This window comes from Danio rerio, chromosome 22 (genome assembly GCF_049306965.1).
Source record: "Danio rerio strain Tuebingen ecotype United States chromosome 22, GRCz12tu, whole genome shotgun sequence".
NCBI classification, from domain to species: domain Eukaryota; kingdom Metazoa; phylum Chordata; class Actinopteri; order Cypriniformes; family Danionidae; genus Danio; species Danio rerio.
The window spans coordinates 9,040,090-9,058,699 of NC_133197.1; the positions used below are offsets into that span (position 1 = coordinate 9,040,090).

Consider the following 18,610-nt stretch of genomic DNA (forward strand, 5'->3'; position numbering starts at 1 on the left):
TTTTGAAAAACACAGGGTTAAGTCACAGAATTTGGTGTTTAGTATTATATTTATTTATTGGAAAGTATGTGTAATTTGTAGAAGGAACAATGGTTGTGATTTCCCTCTCACTATAAGAAATATGTGGGTTTATGAACTCTGATCCACACTCCAGTCCAGATGATGGCGGTAGTGCTCCAAAAAACTGGTTGCCAACCGCCATAAAATAAGAAGATTCAGGTGTCTTGTGCTTCACACTGCTGTCCAGTTGAAGGCGCTGATGAGCCAAAACTTTCGATTAACTTACATTTTAGAAAACATTGAAGGATCTCAGGTGTGTTTGAGCTGTGACTTAGTCTTTTTAAAGGTTTCTGGATTCTGTTTCTGCTGCACAAGACCGTCTTCTCGACAGTAAGTAACGTAAAGCTTGAATAATCGTGCAGTGATGTTATTTTTGTGAATTTTGGATGGCATTTCATATGAATTTGTGTTATAAAGACCGCGGAAGTATAGTCAAGGAAAATACACCAGTGATTCAAAAAAGGTTTGAAGACGAACCGTTTGGTCTGATATATGATGCTAAACCAATGACTCGATTTATTCTATGGTTTTCCTTGGGTGTCCATGGATGTCCTGCCGAAACATGTCGAAATGCGGAAGTATACTGGGGCCTAGCCACTCCGTTCGGTTAGAGTGTATAAAAGTAGCAACTCGCGAATAAATTTCCTCCTTATCGTTTATCATAGTGTTCGGTACAATTTTTTTTCAACCGCTAACAAGCATTGTGCAATACTGAAGCCACTTTTTAAAAACGTTAGTGTTCACACTTCATTACTAACATGATTCTAACTAAACAGTTCAGCTCAGGCCCAAAACGCCTTGCATAACATAAACACACAGCAGGTAAAACATGACGTTGTTATTGGCTGCTGCTAGATGATTGAATAAATGCTTTTTTTAACCCATGTCTTTTTTATTAGATTTTTTTTAATTTAATATTTTTATTTCGAACAGAAAAATCATTCACAAAACAGTTCTTTAAACAAAATACATTTCAAGATGGTCTAAATGGAGCGGGATGAAGTGAAAGCGAAAGCTTATTATTTTCCCCACACCATTACCACACACATCATACATTTATTAATTCAAATTATTTCTTTTACTAATCTCTTTTTTTTTGCATGAGACATCTGAGCTTTACATGATACATTTTGTCATTTTGGCATATTTGACATTATATGTTTGATTTAATTTGTACATTTACATTTTATAACACAGATCCAAAAAATACATAGTTTACAAACCATTTATACAAACAGCCATTAATTAAAATTTCATAATGCCCTTCTCATTTTGTTATTTTTCAATCACTTCTATTAATCATTAAATTAATTTAATAATATATATATTTATACAACTTTTTAAATGGATTAATATCCTGACATTGTTTGAAGATCTGTTCCATAATTTTACACCACATGCAGACATAGTTTTTATTTTTTATTTTATTTTTATTTTTTTCTTCTCTCAGATTTCATCCCCATTTTCTTCTTCAAAAAACTTTTGTTTGCATTTTGGAGGTAATTTATTTCTTAATTTAAATTTAACCAAATCATTAAGTATCTTCAATTAAAAAAAATAAAGAATCAGGGATTTGTGTGCTCCAAATACCCCAGATTTTCTATCATTCTTATAACTTTTTCTGTATTCTACATAACGATCGTAAGTTAGATTTTTTTTATGTATTCCCCCAAATTTCAACACAAAAACTCATATGGCAACATAATTGTGTTATAATACATACGTCATTGTCCTGGATAAAGCTTGCTTTATACACTATTTCTACAGTTTTTACCAATTTTGATGTCATATTATTTATTTGTGGTTTATAACAAATTTTATGATCCAATACAACAACAAGAAACTTAATTGCATATACTCTTTCTATAACCTCATTATTAATTTTTAAATCTATGATATGACTACTTTTTAATTTCCCAAATAAAAATAACTTTTGTTTGACTTGTAATTAATGAAAAAATTTTTTTCGTCAAACCATAATTTCAGCTGAGTAATTTTTTTTTTAATCAACTCCATAAGTTTATAAATTAACCCCAGAACAAATATTACTTGCATCATCCACAAATAAAATAAACTTAAACAACTGTGATATCTTGCACTTATCATTTATGTAAATTATAAACAGTTTTGGACCTAAAACCGATCCCTGTGGTATGCAACAATTTACACTTGGGTATGAAGATTTATGGTTGCCAATTTCAACAGACTATTGTCTATTTTTTAAATAACTGCTTGTCCAATCCAAGGCTACTCCTCTAATTTATTTACCAACATATTATAATATATTGGATAAAATGCCTTCTTTAAATCTATAAAAACAACCATATGGCTCATCAGCTAAATGGTTTTGCTTTTCTATGAAATTTTTAAGTCTTTCAACAAAGACTTTTTCAAAAAAAAAATTTCAAAACGGAGATAGTATAGACTAACATATAATTTGTAAAGTATTGTTTATCTCCAGATTTATAAAGTGGAATTATCTTTGCAACTTTTATTATTTTATTTGGAAATTTACCAGATTGTGGAGATCTATTACAAACATAGGTTGATGGTTCTACAATGTTTTCAATTAATTTCTTATATAGATATTCATATTAATATTATTCCAATTCATGGACTATTTATTGACCCCGTGGGGACCCGGGGTAGAATAGGTCCCTAGCACCCCCTTGCTGTTCGTAAGAGGCGACAAATGGGGCAACTTGTTGGCCGTGAGTTGCGACTCGTGTTGGTGGAGGAAGAGATCCTGGTGATTGAGGATTTTGATTTGCTGCGGCTATCAATTATCCAACACATCACTTTGGCTCATACTTCAACTAGACGAGAGATTGGAAAGGCCCATTCCAATCAATCGGCTTGTCAGGACTTGCCTTTCTCCCGGAAGGCGCTGGCATAGGGTCAATTGAGTATTATAGACCCTGTGTTTATATGCTCAAGTATATCATCACTGTATCCTTGATGTACATCCAGTGGATGTCCGTGGCTCTGTACATCCCCTTGTAGGACTCCGAGGTGGGTGAGGAGCAGAGATGAAGAACAAATATCTAAACATTATGGCAAAAAATCAAAACACTAAAAAACGGATATTGGAACAAGACTTGGAGACTGAACTAAGAACTGGTTTTAATTTCCCATCTGAAAATGAAAACTGGCAAAGATTTATTGTACTGGAATCACTGACTGATGACATGCCCCTGACCAAACTGTCCCCTTTTGCGATCCACAAAGGAATCACAGGAATTGCAGGAACAGTAAAAGACATTAAAAAGCTGCGATCTGGACAAATTTTGGTGGAATGTGCTAGGAAAGCTAACTCAGACAATTTACTACAAGCAACAACTTTGGCTGGAATTACTATGAAAGCATTCCCTCATTCTACCCTGAACAACAGCAAAGGTGTAATCCGCACCAGAGAATTACAAGATATGGACGAATCTGAAATCGCTTTAGAATTAAAACCAATAGGTGTAATCGACGTAAAAAGAATAATCATCAAAAAGGATGGGCAGATGATTAAAACGGGAACATACATCCTGACCTTCAACAGACCACAACCACCAGAGAAAATCAAACTTGGATATTTAAGTGTTGCTGTAGATATATTCATACCAAATCCACTGAGATGTTTTAAATGCCAGAAATTTGGTCATGGATCTGCAGGATGCAAAAATAAGACAACATGTCAAAACTGTGGTGAGGATGATCATGGAATGAACTGCACAAAACCTCCTAAATGTAAAAACTGCCTTGGAGATCATGCAGCCTCATCAAAGAATTGTCCCATTTGGCATAAAGAGAAAGAAATACAAAAAATAAAACACACAAGGAAGATGAGTTATCCTGAAGCTCGTAAAATAGTTGAAGCTCTTCCTGCCTTCTGTCTGAAAAAGCCCTATTCTGTTGCAGTCACACCAAAAACTCAATCAATAAGTTGTCAGACGGATCTAACTTGGCTATTCAAGGACAAACCTCAAACCATAAGCAACACCAAAAACTCAACTTCCCAAAAAACAAAAAATGAACTCATTCAAACTGGACCAATTCAAGACTCATACCTAGAACAGAAAGAATCAAAAGTGAAAAAGAAAACTCCAAGTACAACAAATCAACAACCAAATCAAGATAAATGTCGAACTCACAAAGATGACAATCCTAAAGATATTGAAATGACGGAGACAACGACCAGTCGTAGTCGTAGTCTCTCACCTAAATGTAAAAATAAAGGACCTGTACCTATATTTCCCACTTGAGAATAAACAATCACATAATACAGTGGAATTGTCGGGGACTAAAAACCAACTTTGCAGAATTACAGCATTTAAATTCTGTTTTTAACCCACTTGCCTATTGTATTCAGGAAACCCACTTATCTCCAAATGATGCCTTAACTTTTAAAGGTTTTAATATGATTAGTATATGTGGACCAAACATACAACGACCCTCTGGAGGATCAGCTATCCTAGTGAGAAACGACATTATCCACAGTCAAGTTGTATTGGACACTCAATTACAAGCAACAGCAGTTCAACTTACTCTACATAAAACAATTACAATATGCTCTATCTATATCCCACCTCATGAAGCTGTAATACCTCAAGAACTGGACAAACTTATTTCACAATTACCAACTTCATTTTTACTGATGGGTGATTTTAACAGCCACAACATCTTATGGGGTGATGATCACTGTGATGCCAAAGGAAGAAGAATGGAAACTTTTATAGAAAATAATGATTTATGTCTTTTAAATGATGGAACCAAAACATATCTTCATCCAGGACATGGTACTTATACAGCAATCGATCTGACAATATGTAGTGCTGATCTTTTACTTGACTGTTCATGGAGAGTATGGAATGATCTATGCGGGAGTGACCACTTCCCAATTATCCTCACATTTCCACAACTGGATGTAACAAGTAGACCTTCAAGATGGCAACTCAAGAAAGCAGACTGGACCACCTTTCAAACCTTGTGTTGTGAAAAATTTATGTCAGCTACCCAAGATAATCAGAACTCAATAGAAGACTTCACTCAGCAGTTAATCGCTATAGCAGATGAAACCATCCCAAAGACATCAACAAAACCACAACGAAAGACAAATCCCTGGTTTAATGAACAATGTAAAAAAGCTATTGAAACTCGGAAAAAAGCAGAACGTGCTTTTAATAAACATCCAACAACTACAAATTTTATCCATTTTAAAATTTGTAGAGCCCAAGCTCGCAGAACCCTAAATGAAGCAAAGAAACAAAGCTGGAAACAATTTGTATCCAGCTTAACTTACTATACTCCCATAAAGAAGATTTGGAACATGATCCGTAAAATGAAGGGAAAGGAAAATGGAACTCGCATACAACATATTATAAAACAAGGAATACTTCAAACAAAGGAAATGGACATAGCAAATACATTAGCTGAAGCCTTCGAAAAGAATTCATCAATAGAGAACTGCCTCCCAGCATTTCAAATCATACGAGCACAGCAGGAATGCAAAGAACTAAATTTTTATTCTGACAACAAAGAAGTATATAATCAACCTTTTAAAATTAAAGAATTAATAAATTCTTTAAAGTGCTCGCATGATACAGCCATTGGACCAGATAAAATCCATTACCAGTTTTTAAAACACTTACCATATAGTTCACTAAGCCTCCTACTGGACGAGTTCAACAACATCTGGACTTCGGGAAAAATTCCAGCTTCGTGGAAAGAAGCAACAGTAATAGCTATACCTAAACCAGGAAAAGACCACACTGATCCAAATAACTACAGACCAATTGCTCTGACCAGTTGTTTATGTAAAACGATGGAAAGAATGATTAACAACCGTCTTGTCTGGACACTAGAAAAAAACAAACAACTAACTGACTACCAGTGTGGATTTAGACGTGGAAAGAGTACATTGGATCAGTTAATCCGACTAGAAACTTATATCAGAGATGGATTCATCAGAAAAGAACATGTTGTTGCTGTTTTCTTTGATTTAGAAAAAGCTTATGACACAACATGGAGATATGGAATTTTAAAAGATCTTCACCAAATGGGATTTAGAGGAAAACTTCCTACCTTCATTTCAAACTTTCTCACTAGAAGAAACTTCAGAGTCCAAGTGGGAAATTCCCTTTCAAATACCCACCAACAAGAACTCGGAGTTCCTCAAGGAAGTATACTCTCGGTCACACTCTTCAGTATTAAAATAAATAGCATTGTGGAAATCATTGCTCCAAATATGTTCTGCAGCATCTACGTGGATGATTTATGTATCTGTTACAGAGGGAAGAACATGAATACAATTGAAAGGCAATTGCAGTTAAATATTCACAAAATTAACCAGTGGGCTGTCGAAAATGGTTTTAAGTTCTCTAAAACAAAAACTGTTTGTACACATTTTTGTATCCAGCGATCACTTCATCATGATCCAGAACTTTTTATCAATGGAAATATGATCAAAGTTGTTAAAGAAATCAAGTTTTTAGGTCTCCTTTTTGATAACAAAATGACTTTTATCCCTCATTTAAAATTTTTGAAAAACAAGTGCCTCAAAGCTATGAACATAATCAAAGTGTTGGCAAAAACAAATTGGGGTGCTGACTTAACTGTACTTTTACGATTGTACAGAGTACTCATTCGATCTCGTTTGGATTATGGAAGCATAATTTATGACTCTGCCAGGAAATCTTATAAACAAATCCTCAATACAGTCCACCATCAAGGATTACGGCTTGCTTTAGGAGCATTCAGAACATCACCCGTTCAGAGTCTGTACATTGAAGCTAACGAACCCTCACTTCAAAATAGACGGCTGAAACTTTCATTACAATATGCTATCAAACTAAAGGCAAATAAGAATAACCCAGCTTATACTGCAGTTTTCGAACCTCAGTTTGTACAATTATACGAAAGTAAGCCAAAAACCATCAGACCATTTGGTTTACGTATCAATTCACACTTGCAAAATTTAAATTTAAACCTGGACATTTTAAAACAAATACACTTCAACTCATTGCCTCCCTGGAATTTAAAGATGCCTATAATCAATATGGAGCTAGGACACCAGAAGAAAGGAGTTACTCATCCCAATATGTACAAACAACAATACCTGGATATCAGAACTCAATACTCTCAGCACATACCAATCTTCACAGATGGTTCAAAGATGGAAAGTAATGTAGCAGCAGCAATGGTGACAGGGGAACAAAGTCATGGAATCAGTCTACCTAAAGAATGCTCCATATTCACAGCTGAAGCCCGCGCTTTACTTTTAGCATTGGAGTACATAGAAAATGCACAACAAAAGAAATCCATCATTTTCACAGACTCTAAATCATGCCTCCAAGTTATGGAATCTTCAACAAATGATCATCCTTTGATTGACAATATTTTAACTAAAGTTCACCAACTACAAAATCAGTTTTATCACATCATTTTTTGCTGGGTTCCTGGACATGTCGGGCTTTTAGGCAATGAGCGAGCTGATGCAGCTGCTAAAGATGCTTTGAAACAAGTAATAAACAAATGCCAAATTCCTCCGTCAGAGATGAAACCTTTTATCAACGCTTACATTTTTAACAAGTGGCAAAAGGAATGGGATGCATTAGAAAACAATAAACTACATGAAATCCAACCTGAAGTTTCACACAGAATTTTAAGACATTTTAAGAATCGATTTGATCAAGTAGTTTTTACCAGATGCCGTATTGGACATACGAGAATTACACATGGATTTTTGCTCCAAGGTGAAAACCCCACTCAGTGTTTGTGCTGCAAAACTCCTATCACTGTAAAACATATTTTACTGGACTGTCCTGCTTTTACTGATTCCAGAAGGACTTTTTATGAAATGAACTCTTTTAAGGACATTTTTGACAAAGTGGAACCAGAAAATATTTTAGAATTTTTATCATGTATTAACACAAAAAATCTTATTTAATTTATGTTTTATTTTGTTTGTTGATTTTTAAATTGTATATTTATTGTTAAAAGATTCCTGCCATGAAGATAGCCTTGGTTGCTGACATGGCACTAAATAAAAAATACATTACATTACATTGGACTATTTATTGTTAAAAAAATTACAATACCTATTATTTCCTTTTTATATACTATAACAAAAACAGAATAAGGATTTCAATTAAATCAATATCCACTCCTGTTTTCATCAAATCATTGATATTTTAAACCAATTCTGGTACCACAATTATAAATAATTTGTTGAAACAAATGACTTTTTTATTATTATTTATTTTACTGAAAAATCCCTTTCAATGAAATATTTAAGAAAGTTTAAAGTTGCTGCACATTCACCGGTGCCCGGTTTCTGCCTCTGAATGAGCGAATTTTAGCTTCTTGTACATTAGGTTATCATTTAGAAAAAACAAAACCCCTTTGAAAAAACTAGACACAGAGGAACATAAAAACCCACTGCCAGCTAACATTTCAGAGGTATCATTATAGAGCAACACAAACAGCACACTGAAGTATATCAATGCACAGCTACTTACAAGGCAAGCGCAGTGGATAACGCCTCTCACTCGATGCAGTTGAATCAGCCTTTAAAGTCTGAGGCTGATTTATTCTTCTGCTGCCACTTTGAAGCCACATGATCTCTAGTCAAGTATCATGATGGACCCATTCTTGAATCTTACTTGCACTAAATTGACGATGATTGTAAGTTGCGCCTTAAGACAACATATTTTCCATTACATTTAAATTATTATTTACTTTAAAATATTTGTTTACAGAAGATGCAATAAATGCACTGCTTAAATTATTATTTTCAGCATATACTATAGTTATTTTCTTTAGAAGAGATGCTGCTTATTTTCTACTTTTAAAATGAAATTATTTTGTTTCCAAAAGTGCAAGATAATTTTTTAAACTTTTTTATAAGTAAAAAGTGACTGTTGGTTTTAGACAATGTGTGTTTTAATTTCAGTTGTTCAACACTGATGTTTAATAAATAATCACAGATAGTAGATAGTGTGTATGTCTCCTTCAATTACTTTAAAATTAAGTAATGCACCCTTCTTTCAAAACATCTCTAACATGTAATGGGTGAGCTTATTTACTGTACAAAACTTGTCAGCGATATATGAAGGCAAAATGTTCATACAGTTGAAGTCAGAATTATTAGCCCCCCTGTTTATTTTTTCTCCAATTTCTGTTTAATGGAGAGAATATTTTTTTTCTAATCATAATAGTTTTAATAACTAATTTCTAATAACTGATTTATTTTATCTTTGTCATGATGACAATAAATAATATTTTACTAGATATTTTCCAAGACACTTCTATACAGCTTAAAGTGACATTTACAGGTTTAACTAGGTTAGTTAGGTTAACTGGCAGGTAAGGGTAATTAGGCAAGTTATTGTATAACGATGGTTTGTTCTGTAGACTATCGAAAAATATATAGCTTGAAGAGGCTAATAATTTTGTCCTTTTAAAATGGTGTTTAAAAAATGAATATCTGTTTTTATTCTAGCCAAAATAAAACAAATAAGACTTTCTCCAGAAGAAAAAATATAATCAGACGTACTTTGAACATTTCCTTGCTCTGTTAAACTTAATTTGGAAAATATTTAAAAAAGAAAGGAAAAAATTACAAGGGGGGCTAATAATTTTGACTTCAACTGTATATTTATAAAAATAAAATAATTGTTTATTAATTGTAATCGAGTTAAAATGTTCAATTTATCGAGATTTTGATTTTAGGCAAAATCGCCCAGCCCCACCTTACAGTTCGTGTGAAAATCTGTTTAATCTTTAGAAAAATTTGCTGAACTGCAAGTTAGAGAGGCAAATTTTGTATCGCACAACAAAACTATTTCTCACAGATATGGTAATCAACTTAAAAATTGTCATGTGAAAAAGTAGATGCTGTTTTGCACTTATTTTAATTACATACTCTTTGTACTCTTCTGCTATGTGTCTTTATCAATTCACTGTATCACTATCTATCATGCTTCTTTTCATGTGTTACAGGTTTTTTTTATTCATATTTCCTAACAAAATAAGTTTCAATCTATCCCTTACAAAAAAAAAGTATGTTTTTATGAATGAATGAAGTTGTAATGGTTGTCATTTTGTGGTACAACCTTCTATATTTCATAATTCATATATGGCAATATATGAAAAATATGGCAAATTTTTTTTTGATTTTGCAATCAGTCTGTTTTAAAATGTTGTTAAGTTTTTGGAATCAGTTTGTTAGCTTGTGAAAAAACTGCTGAAAATGAATATGTTTTTGCTGCTTGTAGTGTCTGGACGAATTAAATGGAAATTTATGGGAATTTTCGTGTTTGAGAAAATTATGCTCAGTTTCCTCTTAATAGACTCCTGTTTGGCTCATTGAACAGTTTTGAACTTGTAGCTTCAGTACTGCACAATGCTTGTTAGCAGTTGAAAAAATATGTAATCTAGCATGTAAATATAGCAGTGTGTTGTGCTTTGAATAATCAGAATGGTCATGTTTGTAGTAATATAGAAATGTAATCTTAGCATTATTAAGTTTGTATAAGTTTCTATTGCCTGTTGTATTTACTGTAGTTGTAATTGCCTTCTTTATCCTCCTGAAGTGTAGTGAATTAAGCTCATAAAATTATGAATATTATGAATGAATAATTATAAGTTATTATTTCATTATGAATATTTGCTGATTTTATTGTTAATGATAGTGTAACCAAAATGACAATAAAATAATTTGCTTATCTGTTAAAGCCTACAATTTGTTTGTCTTTTAATTCAAAGATCAAGTGATTTTCCTGCCCTGGACAAATTAGTCTACATTAACAGATTAGTACAACCTGTAGCTTTATCTGTGAGTTTGATAACTTTTTCTATGTGTAAAATCTAGCAATCCATGTGGGCTCAAACGTTCAATATTAGTTATGAAAAGGTACAGATAACACCTATATTTAAAACATGCATGTACTCTATAGAAAGAGAGGGAGAGAGTGTGTGTGTGAGACAAAAGAGAAAGGAGCCAAGAGGCCCCAAGAAGCCAGAAAGGCAAGAGAAAGAGAGTTGCAGTTCAACATCAGTAACCCAAATCATAGCAGCGTTTCCATCCAACAAGTCAAAGGGTACAAAAGCGTCACTCCTTGATAATGTGGCACCAAATATCAACAGTAAAAACAGAATTTTCTGCGGTATGAGAAGCTGCGGGAAGATTTTATTACTTAAATAAACCACTTTCGCCTCCGATCCTGGAACACAGTGAACACTCAGTGGAATTTAAAGACATGATATGCGGAGAACGGAAGCTCTTGATTCTGAAGGTCATCAATAATATAATAACACTAATACTGAAATGGTTGAATGACCTAAACAACAGTGTGCTCAGCCTGCTGGTTTGTCCATTCACAAACATTTTTATTATCACATGGTCTCTTATAACAAAATCACATGACCTTTTTTTAAATGCGCATACTGGAATTTGTTCAGTTTCATCGCAGTTTATGCTCCTCTTTTCTTATCGAATAAAGCTCATCCTACTCAGTTATGCGTATATGTTTTTTATGCGCATCTTGCCTTTTTCATCAACCATTTTATTATGCGCATATCCAAAATGTGCATAAAAAAGATAAATAGAAATGTAGCTATTGAAATATGTTTAATCTTTCTCCATTTCTTACATGAAGTATCATGAGCTGCATTTCAGAGACTCATTGTCATGTTCAGTTTATGATGATCATCTCATTGTCTTCACAAAGATACCAGTGTTGAGCTGTTGATCTGCAGTCATGTCAGAGGAGCGAGGAAAGATGAGTCTCTCAGAGAAACACAGGTGAGTATGCTGTGGTCTTTTTTTTAATTGCGAGTGAATCATCGAAATCTTTTGGAAATCCTCGAAATCTTTTGGAAAGGTTTTGGGCTGTTTTAGTTTTAGCCACAGGTTAAAGCAGTTGAAATGGCTATTAACATAACACATTGTCAGAGCTAAATATGATGGTTATTTATCATACATGTCAAGCTAAAATAAATTAGGAACATTATTGCTGCATTCACTTCACAGTTACAGGCATTTTATTATTAATATACATAGAAGTTAATGATATTTGTTTTTCTAAGATTGAGAAGTGAAAATTCACTTGACTGTTTCATTGTAGCAGGTCTGATCAGTTCATCGGGACTTAGAGAGAGATCTTGCTATATTCTTAAATTGTTACACATCATTTCCACACTAAATTTCGACATGTGCTTTGAAGTTCCTCCTGTAGTCACTTTTTACTCTCTTTTTTGTGTCATCAGTGTAAGATCAGGTTCGTATGTATCCAGCTCTGTGTCTGTGAAGAGTGATGATTCAAAAAAAGGAGGTCAGCCAAACTTCAGTAGAGAAACACTGTCACCTACCACAAGGTATTTCTTATTAAAATATTCATCTGATTTCTTCTCTTTTATGTATGTGATAAAACCTGACTTAATAAATCCCTAAAAACAATGTTTGATTACTATAAAAGCACACTAAGCAATCTGATACCTGCTCCTTTTTGATATTTGCACAATCTTTACTAAACACACTCCTGCTGCTGATTGGCAGTAATTGTGATTTTTGTTTGACACCGGCGTCAAAAGTTACTCTTTTTTTTTTCAATTACTTTATTAACTTTTTTGATATGGCATACAGGTATGTGCCAAAAAACTAGAATATGAAGGGAAAGTCAGTTTATTTCAATAATTTGTTTCAAAAATTGAAACGCATGTTATATCGGTTCACTACACACAAAGTGAAATATTTCAAGCTTTCTTTTTATTCAATTTGAATGATTTTTGGATTAAAGATGAAAAAATCCCAAATCCAGTATTTCACATAATTAGAATATTTCATGTGACCAATAAAAAAAGGATTTTTAACACATTTGCAGAAGGCCGACATATGTTTATGTACTGTATTATGTCCTCAGTACTTTGTTGGGCTCTACTATCCTCCTACACAGAGCCGCTATTTCACAACTATGGAGAAATGCTGTACAAATCCATCTCTTTCTCTCTATCCCTCACTACCACAGCCATATGACCCTACAGCCTAAGACCGGTTACTCTCTGAAGCTAAGCAGGGCTGAGCCTGGTCAGTACCTGGATGGAAGACCACTTGGGAAAAACTAGGTTGCTGTTGAAAGTGGTGTTAATGAGGCCAGCAGGGGGGCTCAACCTGCAGTCTGTGTGAGTCCTAATGCCCCAGTAAAAGTAAAGGGGACACTACAATGTCAGTGGGAGCCGTCTTTCGGATGAGATGTTAAACCGAGGTCCTGACTCTCTGTGGTCATTAAAAATCCCATGGCACTTCTCGTGAAAGAGCAGGGGTATAACCCCGGTGTCCTGGCCAAAGTCCCTATATCGGCCCCTATGATCGTGGCCTCCCAATCATCCCCATCCACCGAATTGGCTCTATCACTGTCTGTCTACTCCACCAATAGCTGGTGTGTGGTGAGCGCACTGGCGCCGTTGTCCTGTGGCAGCCGTCGCATCATCCAAGTGGATGCTGCACACTGGTGGTGGTGTAAAGAGACTGATTGTGATTGTGAAGCGCTTTGGGTGTATGGCAATACACAATAAATGCGCTATATAAATGCACATTACATTACATTACACTTTGGACATTCTACCCGCTGGCGTGTTTGTAAGGTAACTTTTCCTTTCCTCTTGGCTGTTAAAGCAATACTTGTGGATCCAGACACGAGCGTGCCTGTAGTGCATGTTTTCTCCAATGTCTATTATGGATTACCTGTAATAACTGCATATTATGCGATACAGACTGTAACTGCGGCTGTTCTTCCCACATCACTCATAGGTGAAGAGCGCTTTTATTTCTAAAGTCAATTGCAGCCCTTTATGTTGAGCAGGTGAAGACAATAGCCAATCCTAGGGTTGTAAGACCTCATTGGACAGTGCTCAAAAAGCAAGCGGGAAAATATTTACATTAGTTTATTTGCTATAAATGCTCATTGTTCTGTGCATGTATTTGTAGTTTTGTTTGATACATTCAAAAAGAGTGTTTCCTTTAAACAGGTAAAATTAAAGGTATTATGGTATTAAAGGTCTTATGGTCGCCCAAGTTACTTTGATATCAGTCTTTAGCTTGTCTGCATTTAGGGTCTCAGATCCTGCTAGAAAATAAAACCATGTTCTCCAAAAAGCTTGTCGGCAACAGGAAGCATGAAGTGCTCTAAAACGTTCTGCACAGAGGTGCATTGACTGTGGACTCGATAAAAGACAATGAAACCACATAAGCATATGACTCTGCTCTCCAAACCATAACAGACTGTGGAAGATTCACACTGGACTTCAAGCTTGACTTTTGTCTCTTCGCTCTTCCTCCAGACTCTGAGATCTTAGTGTGCAAATGAAAGACAAAATTTGCTTTCATCTGAAAAGAGGACTTGGGACCACTGTGCAACAGACCAGTTTTTTTTTTCTTTAGCCAAGCACAGACGCTTCTAATGTTGTTTTTGGATCAGGAGTGGCTTAGCACATTGAATGCATGTCATTTTTTCATTGCTCTTAACACTCCTATTAATATACTTAGATACTGCACTTTGTGTGCATCCGATTTCTTTTGCAATTGCCTTTAGAGACTTTTTCCTTCTTATGGAGGGTTCCAAGGATGGTCTTTTACACAACCGTCAAGTCAGCTGTCTTCCTCATGATTCTGAAACCTGCTAAGCCAGACTGAGACAATTTCAGGGCTTTGCATCAATTAGTGGACTAGATTGACATATTCTAATTTTGAGAAATACTGGATTTGAGTTTTTCATTATAAATCATTAAAATTGAATCAAATGAAAGCTTGAAATATTTAACTTTGTGTAGTGAACTAATATAACACAAGTTTCACTTTTTGAAACAAATTATTGAAATTTAATTTAAATTATTACTTTCCCTCGATACTCACATTTTTTGGCACATACCTGTAAATATATAAAAGGAAATCATATTCAGGTTATATATCTTTTCTGTAACACCTTAAAGTGTAGAGAAATTTGGTTGCCAGTTTTAAAACCTGAACGGTTTAAACAATTTTTTATTTTATTTTTTAGAGATGTTTATATATATAGTTATGAAATATTTTCCATATGCATAGAAATGTTGTGAATAATTTTATTTGCTTACAGTGTTCAAAATGAGTCTTCAGACACAGACATCCAGACTCAGAAAAAACACATGAGTTTTAAAGACAATCTTCAGGGGATCTTCCAGGTATTCTTAAAAGTCTTTACTATTTGTCTAAAAAAAATTATATTTACACTTTGTTGACTTCATTCATAAACAACTGTGAAACAGATTTTTGACCATCTCATATTCTCTCAAACTGATTTAAAACGTTTTCATCTTGACATGCTGCCTGAGTGAAGAGTTTTATCTGTCACGCTTTATTTTTGTTTGCCTTTAGCAGCTATATGGTATAACTATGCATTTCTTGATTGGATCTTTTACAAAAAATGTCTTTAGTCATTATTTATTGTTTCAAATGCAAAAACAGTTATAACACATTTTATAAAATGTGTTCATTTTGGCATGCTACTTTTTAATTTTATTTTATTATTATTATTTTACATATGTTAGTGTCTAATAGATACATATTGCAATACTAAATTTATGTTATGTATCCTGTTATGAATCCTGACCAGATATATATAGAGGGGTAGACTTGGTTTAATTGTATTTGTTTTTTTTTTTTTTTCTTGTTGGTTTGTAGGATCTTGAGAACCAAATATTAAAATTTCTGAAGAATGAGCTAGAAAAGTTTAAGAAAATATTACATGAAGAAAATACAGAATACTTTGTAAAGGACTTTGGTGAGAACAGATGCAGAATAAAAGAAGCAGCTCTTGATCTCACACTCTACTTCCTGAAAGAAATGAAGCAAGATGAAGCAGCAGATACTCTAGAAGGTGAGAGACTGTCAGACTGTCAGTTTATTAATAAATATAGGAGAGAAAATGAACACTTGTTATATTAGTGTATTGTTCTTGTGTGTAGATGAGCTGTTTCTCATTCATCAGCTGAAATGGGATCTACAAAAGAAGTATCAGCGTGTGTTTGAAGGAATTGCACAGCAAGGAGACTCCACACTCCTGAAGAACATCTACACAGATCTTTATATCACTCAGGGTGGCAGTGAACAGGTCAATACTGAACATGAGGTCAGACAGATTGAAGTTGTTTCTAGACGACATGAAGCTCAAGAGATACAGGTTGAATGCAGACGTTTGTTTGAAGCGTCTGAACAAGACAAGCAGATCAGAACTGTCCTGACAAAAGGAGTCGCTGGCATCGGGAAATCAGTCTCTGTGCAAAAGTTTGTTCTGGATTGGGCCGAAGGAAAAGAAAATCAAGAGATCAGCTTCATATTTCCTCTTCCATTCAGAGAGATGAACTTAAAGGAGAAAGAAACACTCAGTTTGATGGAGCTTATAACTCAGTTTTTCCCAGAGACGAAAGGACTGAACCTTACAAGAAGGAATCAGTTCAAAGTCCTGTTCATCCTTGATGGATTGGATGAATGTCGTCTTCCTCTGAACTTTGCTGGTAATGAGACGTGTCTAGATGTTGCATCACCAGCCTCTCTGGATGTTCTCCTGACGAACCTCATCAAGGGAAATCTGCTTCCTTCTGCTCTCATCTGGATCACCAGCAGACCAGCAGCTGCCAGTAAGATTCCTCCTGACTGTATCGACAGAGTGACAGAGATACGAGGATTCAATGATGAGCAAAAGGAGGAGTACTTCAGAAAAAGATTCACAGATGAGAATCAGGCCAAAGAAATCATTGATCATGTTAAACAATCAAAGAGTCTCTTCATCATGTGCCACATCCCAGTCTTCTGTTGGATTTCAGCCACTGTTCTCCAGAACATTTTAGAGGAGAAGAGAAATACCGTTGTGAAAAACAATCAGGCTGATGACGCCTTCAAAACACTGCAGGAATCAAACACTGAAGACACTCCCAAGACTCTGACACAGATGTACACACACTTTCTGCACTTTCAGATCCAGCAGAGCAGACGAAAGTATGATGGAGAATACACACCAGATGTGTCCTGGGATAAAGACGCCATCCTTTCACTGGGGAAACTGGCATTTGATAATCTGCTAAACAGCAACCTGATCTTCTATGACACCGACCTGGAAGCCTGTGGTATTGATGTCTATAAGGCCTCAGTTTACTCAGGCATGTGTACCCAGATCTTTAAGGAGGAAACAGGGATTGTTCTTGGCACCATGTACTGCTTTGTTCACTTGAGCGTTCAAGAGTTTATTGCAGCCCTTTATGCACATCTGTTACTAGACATCAACAAGAAAAGTGTGTTTGATCAAGACTCTAAAAACAGAAATGAGTCCATGATTGATTTGCTAAAGACTGCAGTGGACAAGACACTAGAGAGTGACAAAGGACACCTGGACCTTTTCCTTCGCTTCCTTCTCGGTCTGTCTCTCCAGTCCAATCAACGGCTCTTACGAGGTCTGTTGACACAGCAAGACCACAATAACCAGATCAAAGAGGAAATAGTTCAGTACATCAAGCAGAAGTTTGAAGCGAATCTTTCTCCAGAGAGATCCATCAATCTGTTCTACTGTCTGAATGAACTGAACGACCAAACTCTGGTGAAAGAGATTCAGACTCACCTTAGCAAAGGAAGTCTCTCATCTGTTGATCTTTCACCTGCCCAGTGGTCTGCTCTGGCCTTTGTGTTGTTGACATCAGAGGAGAAGATGGAGGAGTTTGAGCTTCAGAAATTCAAGAAATCAGACGAGTGTCTCATCAGACTATCAGCAGTTATCAAAACTACCAGAAAAGCTCTGTAAGCCAGTCAATATAAACGAAAGTGTGTGTAAAGTTGTGCCACCTAATTCTGTAGTTGTATTTTCTTCTCTTGTAGGTTAAATGATTGTAACTTAACAGACAGAAGCTGTTCAGCTCTGCCTGCAGTTCTCGGAGAAGAAAACAATCTGAAAGAGCTGAACATGAGCAATAACAATCTGCAGGATTCAGGAGTGAAGCTGCTCTGCACTGGACTGAAAGATATTAAGTGCGAGTTAGAAATACTAAGGTAAAATCTGTGATGATTGACATTTTTTTAAATGCGTTAACTAGTATTGCTGTTTGCAGCATGATATTTAACCAAATGTTTTTATCTCGCCACTTTGGATCAGTCACAGACAGAGAGAGAGTGTGAGAGTGAATGTAATTGTGTGCATGTAAATGACAACAGCAAATCCAATATCTCATAGTTACGTTATCTACCTCTTTCCAAATTTTTAAATTCTTTTTGCAAACCGGTTGATTTCCATAAGCTCTCTAGTGAAGCATGTGTCAATTTCCTCAAGATTACACAGATGAATGAAGTCTCTAGCAACCATCACAGAGTTACTGTAATTACTGCTAATGTTTAAGGGAAGTACTGACTGCATCTACCTGTGCATTAAATTACAATACTGCACACGTAACACCCATTCAGAATCAATAATTTTAACTAACCGTGGAATAAACTGTTTATTAATAGCTGTAAATTCATTAATTGTTTTATTTATTTTTAGCTGTATTC

General features: G+C 35.0%; 1 protein-coding gene across 2 annotated transcripts in view; it reads left to right on the top strand.

Annotated features, from left to right (window-relative positions):
* LOC568664 (uncharacterized) overlaps positions 1-18,610 on the top strand; it is a 208,162-nt gene that overhangs the window by 144,256 nt on the left and 45,296 nt on the right. The window contains exons 1-2 of one of the 2 annotated variants that reach the window (XM_073937297.1): positions 229-390; positions 11,778-11,851. In XM_073937297.1, the coding sequence (XP_073793398.1) occupies positions 11,808-11,851 (44 nt within the window). In that variant the 5' untranslated portion in view covers positions 229-390; positions 11,778-11,807. Of the gene's footprint in view, positions 1-228; positions 391-11,777; positions 11,852-17,944; positions 18,116-18,610 lie in introns of those variants that run through there. The other variant, XM_073937296.1, reaches the window with a different exon arrangement.